This window comes from Orycteropus afer, unplaced genomic scaffold, assembly GCF_000298275.1.
Source record: "Orycteropus afer afer isolate SDZICR_OR568_19922 unplaced genomic scaffold, OryAfe1.0 scaffold00066, whole genome shotgun sequence".
Taxonomy (NCBI): domain Eukaryota; kingdom Metazoa; phylum Chordata; class Mammalia; order Tubulidentata; family Orycteropodidae; genus Orycteropus; species Orycteropus afer.
Genome location: NW_006921653.1, coordinates 1,136,845 through 1,153,466, shown reverse-complemented (window position 1 = coordinate 1,153,466; position 16,622 = coordinate 1,136,845). Strand labels below are relative to the sequence as shown.

At 36.8% G+C, this 16,622-nt stretch overlaps 1 protein-coding gene across 1 annotated transcript in view; it reads left to right on the top strand.

Moving 5' to 3' along the window:
* LOC103196417 (muscleblind-like protein 1) overlaps positions 1–16,622 on the top strand; it is a 169,566-nt gene that overhangs the window by 143,709 nt on the left and 9,235 nt on the right. The window contains exons 4-6 of the mRNA XM_007940150.2: positions 9,578–9,835; positions 11,022–11,075; positions 11,976–12,129. Of these exons, the coding sequence (XP_007938341.1) occupies positions 9,578–9,835; positions 11,022–11,075; positions 11,976–12,129 (466 nt within the window). The remainder of the gene's footprint in view (positions 1–9,577; positions 9,836–11,021; positions 11,076–11,975; positions 12,130–16,622) is intronic.

Genomic DNA, 16,622 nt, shown 5'->3' with positions numbered 1-16,622 from the left:
TTCTCTTGATGTTTCCTGCATCATTCAATATTTTGCCCATAGAATCTTTCAATATTGCAACTCGAGGCTTCAATTTTTTCTTCAGTTCTTTCAGTTTGAATGGTAATGTTGGGTTCTGCTTTTTAGATTTCAAGAAGATTCATGTGGGTTACTCCTACTTGATCTTAATAGATACCCTACGAGGTAGCTAACTAAAATAAGTACACTTATTCTTCACTTATTGTTTATCTTGTTATCTGACATTTCACATTTATGACAATAGTAAAAAAAATCTGTCTATTTTGTGCATTGATGTCTTACAGCTGGCAGTAACAGATACCAAACTGCAAGGTGAAAAGAACACTGACTGTTACAGTTAAGCTTATGTGTCAACTTGGCTGAGCCATGATTCTCAGTGGTTTGGCTATTATGTAATGATGCAATTTGTCAGTCATGTAATGATGTAATTATCTTCCATTTTCACATAATATCTATTTTTGCATAACACCTGTGCCTTTGGAACCTAACCATTTTGGTAAGTCAGGAAGGGAGTGTATCATTTTCTTCATTTTTCAGGTGGGAAATATTAAGTTAAGATGCTAGAGTTCTGCAATTATTAGATGACAGACTGAAGCTGTTATTAGTTGTTTATCTAAGTAATTTAATTATACTGTATAATCAGTTACATCAGATCATTATCCCTAATCACCAGAATTTTTAAATGTGGAGATTTTAATACTTTGTAAATTGGACAGATAGATACAGGCAGTCCATGAGTTATGCATGTCTGACTTAATGAACAACTCCTACTTTCCCTTTAAACCGGTTCTGTCACGGCTAACAAAATAAAACAGGAACAGATGTGAAGTTTTATGATTTGGTATATTCAGCATGGTACCAAAAATGGGAAAAATTACAGGTCAAAACCCTGGAATGGGATGCTTGGAAGAGGCATGGTGAGCTGTTTCAGGAACCTGAGGCATGGGATTGGATTATTTGTAGTACCGTAGGAGAGAGATACACAATCAGAGTGCACAGTTGGCTGATGTATTTGAGGAGGGCACTGCCATCTACAAACATGGTGCCACCATCTTCAAGTAGGGAAGTGCTTCTTAGGACTGTGATCAAAATCCAAGTCCAAGAGATTTGGTTGCTATGCAATGTATATGCTGCCCTTTTCTATAAGAGGAATATTAAGTTTCTAACAGGGCTTGGACCCATGTTTTTTTCCTGTTTCAGCTATCTTTCCTATTCACTGTACCTTTAAAAACTTAAGTTCTGGTAATGCTTCCCCAGCCATAACTGAACTGGCAGAAGTGGTTCAAAGCCCAGATGTATTCTTAAAGACACAGTTAGGAATGATCTCCTTTTTAACCTGGAAACTGCCTGTAATAATGTCTTTGCATTAAATTATAAATTCCTAATCAACAGTGCTGTGGACACTTTGATAAAATCATTGTTTTTCCAATATTTACTTGTTTCCCATAGGGAAGAAGTAGGAAGAGTGCAGGAAGAGTGCTGTTACATTTTGGGGACTGCAGTGAATGTCGCAGAACAAAATGTGCATGAAGTGTTGTATGGAAAACCAATTTGCTGTGTAAATTGTATTATATTATAAAATATATATTTTGTGTATATATATATATATAACACTATATTAGCTTAAAATTAAATATATTTATAATATAATTATCATATTATAAATATATATCATATACATTGTATATGATATATATTTATCATAATATATTATAAATATATCAAATATATATATATATAAAGTACTATATTAGGTTAAGCTTAATAAAAATTAAAGTTCATAGTGTTTATTGTTGAATAACATGTAAGTCTATCTCAGAATAAGTTTCTTATTATTGCTCATTCATATTATAAATTGACTTATATTATAAATTGACTTCCCAAAACAGACTGAGTCCCTATACCCTGTTAAAATTAGCTCTCTTTTTTCCTACAACTGAATGTTATTCTCCAAAGATGATTTAGTTATTATACAAATATGATGAATACAAAACATTACTTCAAAGGGATTTCTCCTTAAAGAACATGTGAATGGCGCTCTAGTTCTGTATAAGTTCAAACATTGACATTAAATTCTCCTGAATCTCAATGCCTTAGCTTATGGTGCATTGCCAAATGTAATACTCTTTATAAAACTTAATATTATTTTCACTATTTTGAAATATATTTGCCATGTTTATAAAAAATCAGATACCAAATAATAGCTATTGATTTTACCTAGACTCGTATATTTTAAGTGATCTATGTATAATCTTCATTTCATTTTTCTGACCCTATTAATTGGGTATTAGGGCATCTTCATTTTGTAGAGGACAGAACTGTATTTCAAAGATAATGAATTGGCCAAGATTCCATAGGCAGTAAGTGGAGGGAACAGGAATCTACATCTTCTGACTCTAAACTCTATTCTCTTCCCACTGTACTACTGCCATTTAAATTAAAAAAAAAAAAAAGAAAAGAAAATCATGTAGAATTAAATCATATTTCATTGGGAGGTATTTTTGATAATTTAAAATTTATAATAATTTCATAGGGGTTTTTCTAGAGATGGAATTGAGTGCTTAAATGTTCCCAGTGAATATCTTCATTGAAATGATAATTTTGAATGTAAAAGCCACCTTTTTTTTTTTTTATTGCAATTTGGATGAAAGTTTACAGAGCAAATTGGTTTTGCATACAACACTTCATGCACATTTTGTTTTGCGACATTCATTGCAGTCCCCATTCATTGTAACAGCCCTCTCCCCACTTCCTCCCTGTGTTTACCATTTCCCCTCATCCTTCTTTCCTATCTCTTCCTGCCTTCTGAGCTTTATCCCTGGGCAAATGCTGCCCTTTTGATCTTGTATGGTTGCTTGTTCAGGTGAGTACATACCTCGCTGGTATTATTATTCATCTTACAGGCCGGGCTGTCATTTGGCTGAAAGTTGAGCCAATGGGGCAATAAATTCAGTTCCAAGCTGAAGGATGTCTAAGGGCCATAGTCTCAAGGTGTTCCACCAATCTCTATCAGACCAGTAAACCTGGTCTTTTTTTATTATTTTGAGTTTTGTTCCATATTTTTCTCCTACTCTCTCTGGGACCTCCTATTGTGATCCCTTTCAGAGTGTCAACAATAATAGCCACGCACCATCTAGTCCTGATCTCAGTGTCATGGAGGCTTGGATTGCATAGTGCATTAGTCCTTTGGAATAACTGATTCCTTGTGTCTTTGATTTTCTGTAATATTTGTACCTCAAATGGCTGCTCACAAGCTTTTAAGACCACCCTAGTCACTACTGAACCTAAGTGAAATTAGTCAATCACAAAAGGATAAATATATATATCTACTGTAAAAAGTCAAGAAAAAGTTTACAGAGAGAAAAGATCATGCTTCTAGGGTTGGCGGGGTGGGAGGGGAAAAGAGGATAAATCACTAAAAAGAGTTAGTATATGTCTACGTACTAACTTGGGTGAGGGGAAAGGCAATATACAATAAGAGGTAGGTCAGAAAAAATGATCAAAGCAAAGGAAGACACTGGCAGGAGCACAAAAGTGAAAGGCAACAAAGGTAAATACTGTTATATACACAATCCTGCAAGAACAATAGTAACAATAATCCATGAGTGGATACATAGACACTCAAGTTGAAGAGGGGTGGGAAAGTGAATGGGACTTAAAAAAAGAAAAGAACAACTCACTGCTGTGGAGTTGATCCAACACATAGCAACCCCTCCTTGGGTTTCCAAGGTGGTATTCCAAGTAGATTACCCCACCTTCTGTCTGAGGAGTGGCTGGTGGGTTTGAACCTCCAGCCTTCTGGTTAGCAGTCAGATGCCTTAGGCACTATGCCACCAGAGCTCCTTGAATGGGACTGCACCCATGAATATATATATAGATTTGACAGAGGGTATTTCTATATGTATATTAATAAGCACTGCAAATATTTCCATGAATATAGTAGAGCATACAAAGTTATGAAAACATTTTAGCCATAAGCAAACACCTGGAGGGAATGAGTCACTGAGCCTGGTGGTTCAGGACCATCATCTCAGGGGACACTAAGTTTAAGTGGTATAACATAGTCCACAAAGACAATGTTCTACATCCTTCTTTAATGAATAGTGACTGGGGTTTTAAAAGCTTGTGAGCAGCTATTATCCATTTTTAAGAAACTTATAACACTTAACCTGATTTATATACCAAATCTTGCCTTAACAGTTATAAAGGATACAACAAACATATTCTCTTGATGAAAACCTATTATATGTTTGTTGTTGTTGTTGTTATGTGCTGTCGAGTCAAACCGAACTCATAGCTACCCGTCCTTGGGTTTCCGAGGCAGTATCACTACAGAAGTAGGATTGCCCAACCTTCCTTCCGAGGAGTGGCTGGTGGGTTTGAACTGCCAGCTGTTTGGTTAGCAGGCAAGTGTCTTAGCCACTATGCTACCAGAGTTCCCATTATATGTTTAGATGGAGTTATTTTAATCAAGATTTGAAAACTACTTACAAAATTATAAAAGTACTTACATTTGTTGACTCAGTAATGCCATTTCTGCACATGTATCCTTAGAAATTATTTAAAAAAAAAAAACTACTTATAGTAGGCAGGAATCTATTTGTTGCATTTTTAATATATAGGAATATTGTGAATAAGCTAGTTATCCTCTGAAACAGTAAGTTACATAAGGCACATCTATATAATTAAATGTAATGGTGCCATCAAAAGTGATCACTCTGGACACTATTTAGCAAAATAAGGAAATACTTACACTACAGTGTTGAGCAGAGAAGATGACCAACTAATAGCTATACTATAATTAGAACTATTTGAAAATGCATTTGTGCATAAGACTGGATGAAATAGAAAATAATAACAATATAATATTAGAATATTCAAGTTAAAGGCAATTTAATTTTACCTTGTGTTCCAGAATCTCTATATAATAAACCATTTTTAAAAAAACAATTTCATCTCCTGATCTGAATCATGCAATTACGTTTGTTGAAATTGTATCTGTCAATTAGAATTTGTTTATATAAAACTACATCTAAGAGATCCTTTAGGGATCAGATAGACTAAAATTTTCTTCAGTTTATCAGGGACACAGGCAAAGCTCATATTCAGCAGTGAGGAAATCAAGTTTATTGATGGTGATTACAGGAAAAAATGTTTTAAAAATGGAGTCCTTGTGTGGTACCAGCAGTTAACCAAAAGGTTAGTGGTTCATATCTACCCACAAAATGCCTGTAGGTCTGTTTCGGAAAGGTTACAGCCTTGAAAACCTTATGGAGTGAAGTTCTATTCTGCATCCCATGGGGTTTCCATGAGTCAGCATGGACTTGAAGATAACTAGTTTGGAGTTTTTGTTTTTGGTGCTTTAAAGTTGGGGATAGGTACCCAACAATTCTTCTCTGCCCTGTGGGCTTGCTATGAGTTATAATTGACTCAACAGCAATGAGTACCCAATGCTTGCCAAACTTTCCCAGCCTCCTGGCTTGTAGCTCTCATCAGGCAAAGTCTACATGAGAGATTTTCTGTTTACTCTTTATCTTTCAAATACAAGAATAATGTGACAACTGCTATTTCAATATATTTCTTTTGGTACCATTTATGTTAGGAGAAACATTAAGCTGGAAAAAAACTAAAATTAAATGGGCAAAATAAATATGTAAAAAGAATTGGGTAAACTTTTTGAAACCTTAGAAAAGCCTGGATTCAGGACAAAGTCTTACCCAATTCTTAGTTACAAACCTTGGTTAAACATTTTTAGAATTCTCCTTTAGAATATCCCAAAACAGAATAGCCAGTCCCGGTTGCCATCCAGTTGGCTCCAATTCATGGAGCCTCCATGTGTGCCAGAGCAGAACTGTATTCCATAGGGTTTTTAGTGCCTGGTTTTTTCGAAGTGGATTACCAGGCCTTTCTTCTGAGGCAATTCGAACCTCCAGTTTTTTGGTTAGTGGCCAAGCACATTAACGATTTGCACCACATAAATTGTATGAAATTATAATAAACTGATTGACTTTCACCTGTGCAGGACACACACATATATGCACACATGGGAAGTAGAGAGAAATGAGAGGAATGAGAAAGTATCTCACAATGAACATGTGTTACACACCCTGAACTGAAATTCACATCCCTGAAAATAAAGAGAGTATTGAGATAGAGAAATAAAAAGTCAAAATCTGTCTCAGCACACTGGTTATATTTTGGGCAAAGGAGGCTCAAATTTCTGGAACCAATACTGGTATAATTGTTTTTTGGAAAAGAGTGAATCTGTCAATTTAATAGTTGTTAAAGAACCTACGAGTAGACAGTCTAACTTTAGATGTTCTTTCTTGTTGATGTGGCAAAGAGCACAATAAAACAAAAACCAAACTCACTGCTGGTGAGTCAATCCCGACTCATAATGATCCCTCCTTGAGTTTCCAAGGTGGTATCTCTATGTGTTCTGGTTACCTAGTGCCAATCTGATAGGAATATACCACAAATGGGACGGCCTTAACAAACAGTTTATTCTCTTACAGTTCAGAAGGCTAGAAATGCGAGTTCAAAGTGCCAGGCTTTAGGGGCTGTGTGAAAACCCCCGGACTTTGGGCTTCGGCTCTGCCTCTTGCTTCCAGCCCACTGAAGCTAGAGGCATCTCTTCACTCTGGTGCTACTGGCCGCTGAGGCTAACAAGCCCAAGGTTGACAAAATGTCACAGTCCCAATGTTACCAACTACACAGTAGGCCATTAATTCAAGTCCATTTTAAGTCCCAAGGTCAGCAGAGCATGGCAGGCTGCTGAACAATGACACAGCTACATGTAGTGTCCAAGCCTGCCATAGGTTGGAGACCATTCCCAAAGCTGCTTCTTATATATGGGAAGCAGACCACATACCCAAAGTAGCTACTCAGCTCCTCCAATAGATTCCACAGTGGACTTAATTACCAATCTCACCATGGGGAATAACTACATCCAGCTGCCCAGCCACTCAACCAGGCCCAGCCAAGTTGACACACAGACTTAACCACCACATTATAGAAGTAGATTGCCCAGTCTTCTTTCCAAGAAGTGGCTGGTGGGTTTGAACCACCAGCCTTGTTCGCAGTCAAATGCCTTAGGCACTACACCACCAGAGTTCCCAGAGAACACAGTAAACGTAAAAAAAAAAAATGTTAGCTCACCTCCTTCTAGTTCGTTTGTGAACAAATTAAAAAAAACAAACAAACATTACTTTCTGAAAAGCTTAGCAGTATGACATAAACCTTGTGCAAGTGTCCTATGGGATGATGCTGCACTGACACAGATTTGCTTAAACAATAAATACTATTTTTGTTTATGTCATAGAATAAATTAATGCACACTTATGTATACACACACACACACATATACATGCACACAAAAAAGGTTTATTGGTGTTTAATTCAGTTGTGTCTCTTCCTATCTACATCGGTGAGTCTGATTTAATAAACATCAGTTTGGGCCAGGGAATCCATGTTCTGTAAAACTCCATACCTGATTCTGAAGGCCAGCCAGACGTGAGAACACTTGTTCTGGAAAACAGCTTGGTCAGCTTTGCTTTTCAAAATATAAACTCTTATTTAATTTGTTTTCTTCTGTTCCACTAGATAAATATAACTAATAAACGTTATCACCTAAGTCATCTTTGTATTCTTAGTATCTCTCAGAATACCTGACACATAGCAGTTATTCAATATTTATTTTTTTAATTAAAGAAATTAAATGAGGCGGTGGATGGAGTTGGCCCATTGCTACGTATGTAGCCAATGAGGGCCTTAGCTAGCTTGAGGTTTTCAAATAGGGCAATATGTGATTTAAGGTTTCCTGATATGCATTATCGAGTCCTTTTTAGGCAATACTTTCCTCAATGATGGGATTTGGAAATCACAGAGAAAAGCAACCTAGATTTAAATGCACTAATATTATTTACATAAATCAAATAAACTTTGCTTTTAAAATCATAACTATTACTATTTCTCTTTCTTCCTTAACTTTCCAGAATAAAGTACTCAGTGTCTGCATTAGCCCAGTTTGTGAAGATACTTAAAAAATAAAAACTGTTTCCTAGAAGTGTGAAGTAGGAAAACAGAACTATTAAAAGAACATTCAGTATTTTAGATGGCCCTCTTGTGGTAGGAAGGCCAAACTGTCCAAAATAAAGACTGCTAGGAACCATCTGGGAGCTCTGGTGGTGTAGTGCCTAAGGCACTTGACTGCTAACCAGAAGGCTGGTGGTTCAAATCCAACAGCCACTCCTTAGAAGGCAGGTTGGGCGTTCCTAATTCCGTAGTGATACTGCCTCGGAAACCCAAGGAGGGGTCGCTACGAGTCGGGGCCGACTCGACGGCAAATAACAACAACAACTCCTGTGAGCAGGCACAATGACAAACTTGAATACTAAGAGATTAAATCAAGCAACTAAATGAAAAAAATCATCTATTTTCACCTTATCCCCAGGGTTCCCAGGGCAAATTAACATATGCAAACTAGTCAACAATGGGAAAAACTTACTTTTTTTCCTTCTGCTTCATCTACCTACCAGGTGAATCTTTAATGATCAAAACAAAGTCCCTGGAAACATTTGATTAAAAAATTATAAAATTTTATTTTTAACACTTTTCATTTGGAAGTAATTTCAGACTTTCAAAAAAAAAAAAATTACAAAAATAGACCCAAGCTTTCCTACATATTAGATTTTCACATAAGCATAGTATTATTTACAATACCATAAAAGTAGCATTGATAACACTGCTATTGACTAATCTACAGACATTAATTCAATTTCTTCATGATCCTTTCTCTGGCTCTAGAATCTGCAATGCATTTAGTCTTCTCCAGTCTGTGACAGTGTCAGTCTTTCTTGACCTTGACACTTTTGAAGAGTACCAGTCACTTATTTTGTAAAACGTTTTTTTGTCTAGGTTTGCCTCATGATTTTCCTCATGATTAAATTCAGGTGATGGATTATTGGGAGCTATACCACTGAAGTGATGTTTGTCTCTGTCATTGTGTCATATCAGGATGTATATGACGTCATCATGGCTCATTATAGCTGATGTTAACTTTGATCACTTGGTTAAAGTGGTGTTGGCTAGGTTGCCATCAAGTCGGTTCAACTCATCGTGACCTCTCCTTGAGTTTCTGAGGTGGTATCACTGTAGAAGCAGATTGCCCAACCTTCCTTCCGAAGAGCGGCTGGTGGGTTTGAACTGCCAGCCTTCTGGTTAGCAGTCTAATGCCTTAGGCACCATGCCACCAGAGCTCCCCTGTTTCACTATAAAGTTACTGTGTTTTCTTTGCATATCAGTATTTTTCTAGATTAGATATTTTACCATAAGTAACATTATAAATGCATTTTCTTTCTCATGGAAATTTTACTGAAATGGGATTATAATTCGTACACTGAACTAGGAATTGCTCAAGTTATTTTGTGCTTTGTTTGCAAGTTAATTCTTTTCCTTTCATCTATAGCCCTCTAATACTGCTCTTGCACTGTAAGCTATATTCTTCAGAGAGTATCCATGTCCATGTTGACTGAACCTCATGTACTTAATGACCTCCTAGGTATGTCGAGAGTACCAGCGTGGCAATTGCAACAGAGGAGAAAACGATTGTCGATTTGCTCATCCTGCTGACAGCACAATGATTGACACCAATGACAACACAGTCACCGTGTGTATGGATTACATCAAAGGGAGATGCTCTCGGGAAAAGTGCAAATACTTCCATCCTCCCGCACATCTGCAAGCCAAGATCAAGGCTGCCCAATACCAGGTCAACCAGGCTGCAGCAGCACAGGCTGCAGCCACCGCAGCTGCCATGGTGAGTGGAGACATCATCTCTCTCCTTATTAACAGTCAAAACAAAAACACCAGGTACTATCTGACCACTTGCTGTTCGTTTATTAACTTTTTTTTTTTTTGGAAATTTTTGCTGAAGATATGTTTGTTCAGGTATCCCAGACAATACATAAAGAGATTAATATTCACAGAAGTGAGGGTAACTCCTCAAATGGTTCAGATTGCTCCTTCTCTTGGCCTAACTCTTAATACTCTATCTTACTCTGGATGTAGGGTTTCTGAAGTTTCTGCTTTCGTAAAGAACCATCTGTCTCCTCTTCAATTTAACGATACTGCCATTTTCAGTCCTCTTATTTCTGTGTGCCATCTAATCAGCCATTGTTATCCCTCGGTGTGTTCTTTTGCACATCAAGAATCTTCTCTACATATATCTTGCTTTTAACAATAACATAATCTGGAACTATTTAGGAGAATTGCTTCAACACAATTGTCTTGAGCATTAGCTACAAGATTTGGAACAGTGTGCTATCTAGTTTGTCTTGAAATATATTGTGGCATAAACATAATTTTAGAACTAGGGAAGCTTGACTATGCCATTATATACAGAGTAGAAAGATAGCGGTAGTCAAGGAGTTAGAATTTGAATCATTTGGAATAGATACTGAACTATATCCGTAAGGTAAATTATAATGTGATCTAAAGAGCTGATTTTAATGAGTCCATTCTTTGTTCTTTGCTTAGCGTTTTAATGTTGTCCTTTTTTTTTTTTTTACATAAATACATGACTTAATCATTAAAATATTTGTAAAAACATCACTGTGTGGTATTTCATAGCACAGTAAAACAACTGTGAGAGAGGTCTTTTCTGTGTTTGTTTATGGATACTTGAGCAAAAATACAGAAGGCAGACTCTCTCCTTTCCTCCTTTCACTCTTTTTTTTTTTTTCCTGTTAGAGTATCTTGTTTGTAATTAACTACAAAGAGGAGTTATCCTCCCAATAACAACTCAGTAGTGCCTTTATTGTGCATGCTTAGTCTTGTTATTCGTTGTATATGGCATTCCGATGATTTGTTTTTTTATTTGTTTTTTCTCACCTACCCAAAAATGCACTGCTGCCCCCATGATGCACCTCTGCTTGCTGTTTATGTTAATGCGCTTGAACCCCACTGGCCCATTGCCATCATGTGCTCGCTGCCTGCTAATTAAGACTCAGTCGGCTGTCAAATCACTGAAGCGACCCCTCGAGGCAACCTTTGACCTGGTACTATGACCTTTCACCTTTTAGCTTGGCATGTAGCTTTATTGTAGATACAAGTTTTTTTTTTTGTTTTGTTTTGTTTTTGTTTTTTAATCAATTTTAAAATATATATTCCTTTTTCTGTTATAAAGTTGTAAAATACAATGAAAAACTGAGTGTGGTTTCCTGACGAAATTAGTAGAAAGACTATAATATAAGTACACGGATGGATATCATACAGTGAAAGATTCCAAAAGCCCAGCAGCCCACATTCAGTTTAACTACATTGTAGAATGTTCTAATGAAATACTTGGAGGACATTAAAAGTGTATTTTTGACTGTATACTTATGTACCTATTTGGTTAGCATGGCTTTAGTGATAGAATTATTTACGTTTAATATTTATAGTTCAGTGTATAAGAAGAAAAAAATTTGCATGCTCGGGGACATTTGGGGACATTTGCATGTCAAGATAGATCTGGGGGGTGGAACAGAGTGGGGTTAGTTTTATTTTATCTGTTTCAGTCACTCTGAACAATTAACTATTAACATTGCTTATCCTTGTTGATCCTCATGGAGCGCGCAGTGCAGCTTTTCTTTTTTTTTTTTTTTTTTCCCCAAATCAACGGCTTTTCACAGAAAGCCTGAAGCATTATGGGACTTAAAACACATTAACACGTATATAACATATGCTCTTGTACTAGTGAGGGTTTGTTTTGGACAAAAATAATGCTTCTTTCAAAGCTTTTATCTTGCTTATTTTTTTCTTCAAATTTGTGTTTATTGGTTTTCCCTCCCCTTGGGTAGTTAAATGCTCTGCTGCTTGCTTGCTCGTGCTTCCTAACAATTTTAGCCTTCAACTGATTTTTTTTTTCTTTTTCTCTTTTTACTGGTATTTGTTTTTTATACTCATTCATTAAACAGGGAATTCCTCAAGCTGTACTTCCCCCATTACCAAAGAGGCCTGCTCTTGAAAAAACCAACGGTGCCACCGCAGTCTTTAACACTGGTATTTTCCAATACCAACAGGCTCTAGCCAACATGCAGTTACAGCAGCATACAGCATTTCTCCCACCAGGTAAGGAGTTGGGTTATTAATAAATGAATCTGACAATCCATATAGAGTTCTAATAGTAGCACAGATAACCTGCACTCCCCATTAAACGTTTAGCTGTAGATAAGATGTAAGGTAAGGTAGTCACCGTTAGACATTTTTCCTAAAGTGTCTCTATGGTTTTCCTTCAAAGCTAAGAATTTTTAGAATAATGACATAGACTAAAAAATCAATGATGTGTCATATATTTATTTTGCTTTGTGATATTGGAATTGAAATATACTTCTCTCTCTCTTTTTTTCTTCCTCTTTCCTCCACACTGTTATATGTCTGTCAAGCTATTTTATGATACTTTCCTGCTGTAAGACCCCTTTGCCTTATGATTCCATACAATTGATTTGAAGTATATGAAAAGACACTTTCAGTTTGATTTTTATTTTTCAGCCTTTTGGTTTTCAAGGTGGAAAATAAAAAACTGACTGTGTGTTCTAGAGCTCAGAAATAGTGCTCTTATTGGTACAAATCAGTACATAGCTTAAAATTGTATTGCTTCTCTGCCCACATTGAATAACCTTCAGTGCCCAGATCTGTTGACATTTATTATGGAGTTACCAATTTGTGGTTTCAGCTCATTTCAGTTTAGTCACATAAACATACTTTACAGCTGTTCACAAGGAGTTAAAATTTAAAAACATAGGAAACCCAGTCATTTACTTGTCTGGAAACTTACTATTTCTCATCACTCTGATTTTATTTCAGAAAATTAATATTAAACTCCTTTCAATTTGGATTTCAACTAACCAGAAATACTGAACCCATTTTCTGCTAAACTTCTGTAAAATATGCCATGAGTTCAGAGATGTAGTCAATAAATTAATTTTATTTTCATTAACTTAATTAATACATTAACTAGGTGTGTATGCTGAAGTTGTAGTTCCTACCACTATATTATATTACATGGAGAGTGTTCACTGAAAATTAGGTGCATATCATGTAAGGGAGTTCCATAACTTCTTATTTTTGAATCATGGACAAAAGATTAAATTATACTCACATCAGTTTTTACTACTGAACACAGCTTTTTCTGCAGGACATATTTTAAAACTTGTCATCCATATATTAAAAATGAAGTAACATTTGATGATTAATTAAAATATCTCACTAGTCAGAATATCTTGGGTGCCTTAGATAAAATACTTATTGTCATGAAATAATATCAAGTTGCAATTTGTCCATATTAGAAAAAAGCAATTTTTATCTGTTAGTGAATTTTTTGCTTTCTAAGGGAAAAATTCACATTTCTCTTACATTTAATATAACTTTTTTGGTGAACATATAGTTTTTCAGTGATTTCCAGAGATGAAGTTTTTGCTTTTGATTAGTGTCTCCATTAAACAGTCTATCAGCTTTTCTGTAGTCCAGATCACTAGACAAGGTTTCAAGGGACTGCAAGTGTCATATCTCTTTGAAGAAATTAAAAATTATTTTAGCAGTTTATTTCACTGAATAAAACATTACTGTTAAAAATGGCAGCTTCTCTCTTTAAAATAATCAAAATAAAAAATATCTATCCTCTTCCGTATATTATTTAAGAAAGCCTAAAATAATCTGTCTTATCGAATGGATTTTGCATTAGTTTCTCCAACAACATTCAAATGAATATGGTCTTTTCTAAATAAGCATAACTATTAATTGCATGATATTTATGACCCTTTGTTTATGACACTAGACTCCCACTAGAATGGCTTTTAGCCTGTGAGTATGACAGAGCAAAAGATGAAAAAGTCAGAGGAGAGCAATAAACACATTCATGAAAGAGAATTGTGCTTATCCTTCTGTTCTAGAAACTAAGCTGTTGTTGTTATGTGCCATTGAGTTGGACCTGACTCATAGAGACCCCTCCTTGGGTTTCTGAGGCAGTATCGCTGTGGAAGTAGATTGCCCAACCTTCCTTCCGAGGAGTGGCTGGTGGGTTTGAACTGCCAGCCTTCTGGTTAGCAGTCACGTGCCTTAGACACTACGCTACCAGAGCTCTTAGAAACTAAGTATATGGATTTAAATAAAATGTGTCCCAAAACATGGAAATATGCTGAGGAGTTTGTGATGTATTTGCATTTTCTCTTCCATTTATCAGTCATTTAGCATTAGAGCTATTCTGTCCTTGATATTTGTAATCATAATGATAGGGAATTATTGCAGTAGTAATGTAAAATCATTTATTTGTAACCCAGTTTAAAAGGTTTAAGCTGCAGGTTGACTTTTTCAATCATGTAAACAGAAGTAAGTACTACTTTCACGACTCATAAAAGATAATTCAATTTTTATATAATGTGTACCTGTGTACACAAAAATCGACCCAATGACATTAAAAGAATTAAAATGGATAAAAACCAAAAAACCAAACTCACTGCCATGGAGTTGGATCCAACTCATGGCGACTCCTCCTTGGGTTTCCAAGGTAGTATCACTATGGAAGTAGATTGCCCAATCTTCTTCCTTCTGAGGAGTGGCTGGTGGATTTGAACCACCAGCCCTCTGGTTAGCAGTCAAATGCCTTAGCCCACCTTTTTGTATGCCAAACCAGTTTGTCAGGAAGCTAGTAAGGAAAGAAATCTGATATAGAGAGTATAAACTCAAATGTTTCAGGGGCCAGGCAGAAACATAAACAAGTGAAGTGAGAAGTAAATTGGGATCTGTGGGGTGTGGGATACCCTGGGGAGCACAGATCAGTCTAAAGGGGATGATCAGCATTTACCTTCAGCCTTTTGTTTCCTCAAAGGAATAACTTCCTGGCAAGGTGAACCTGTTTCACACTGAACCCCTTTTGTGGCTCCATTTACAACATAGTCTGTATGAAGAATGCCTTTCAGAGTTGGCTGTGCATGTTGGCAGGTCTTCTAATTTTTTTTCCCCCCCAGATATCCTAGACATTTGCATGTTTATAATGTGAAATCTCTCAATTTTTAAATTTGGGAAACTAATTCAATTAAAAAACAAAACAAAAGACATTTGTAGAATGAAAGAAAACTCATCCTGCCACAAATTCAGATGCAATCTCCTGTATAATACCCGAGAGAAAGGGAAGTTGGTTGTCCAAAGTCTGGGTTATCATACAGACAGACAGTACAGAAGATTAGAGCATATAATAAGATCAGAGCATCCCAAGTGGCCACATTATAATTATTTGGAAGGTTTATTATCAAGGTCTTATTAGGACTAAGAATAAATTGCAAGTAATTTGTTTCTTTCTTGCAGCTTAAGATTTTAGAGCTCTTTAAGTGCTTAATCAAGACCATGTTTAGGGTTGGCAGACAGTGATTCTACCAGTGTATTTGTATGTTCTGTAAAAACTCCCAGGTGTATGGTACAGCTGACAAGACAAAGTTTGTAGTCACTTCTTGGTCACAGCCAGCTACCCAGAGGGAGTGAGTAGTTGAACCTGTGGGCCCAGGACCATAGTCACAGGAGACATCAAGCTCAATTGGCATAACATACTACACAAAACATTGTTCCACCTCCTACTTTGGCAAGTAGAGACTGGAATCTTAAAAACTGCAAGCAGCCATCTAGATGCAGCAATGGGTCTCTACTCATCCAGAGCAAAGAAGAAGGAAGAAAACCAAAGATTCGTGAAAACAATTAGTCCTAGCAACTGGTACACCATGCGATCTGCAGGCTATACTACTATGAGAGCAGAAGAACTAGATGGTGCCCAGCAACCACAGTCAACCACTCAGAGGGGGATCCATGTAGGAGATCCTGGATAGAAAGGGAGAACAACGTGGAACAAAACTCAAAATTGTTGGGAGAAAAAAGAAAAAGGGGACCAGGTTTGCTGGTCTGACAGAGCCTGGTGGAACCCTGAGACTATGGCCCCTAGCTGCCCTTCAGGTCTGGATTGAACCCACACCTGTGGCTTCCAGCCAAGCAAAAGACAGGCATATAAGTTGAACATTTACCTGAGGTGGATAAACTCCTTGGAGAGAACAATCATGGGAGAAAGAAGGGCTGTTTATGCACAGGGAGACAGCTCAGGAGGCAGGAGTGCATGGAGGGATGCACACAGGGAAGAGGTAACTCTCAGGAGGAAGTGGAGGGGGAGCTGCTGCATTGTGGTAAGCTGTAGTCAATGTCATGAGACAAAGTGTATGTGAAATGCTGTATGGAAAGTGAATTTTCTTTGTAAATTTTCACCCGAATCACAATTAAAAAAAAAAAATTAGAGCTCTGTGGTCTATTGCTTTAATAATAACTTCAAGAATCCACAAAAAATCCAATCAATTGCTATGGGGTGGTTCCAACTCAAGGTGACCTCATATATGTCAGAGTAGAACTGGGCTCTCTAGGGTTTTCAGTGGCTGACTTTTCACAAGCAGATTACCAGAACTCTCTTCTGAGGCACTCCTGGCTGCGTTCAAATAGTCAACCTTTTGGTTAGAGTGCAAGTGCTTAATCATTTGCACCCCCTAGGGACCCTGCATAGTGGCTAAGGCACTTGACTGCTAACCAGAAGGCTG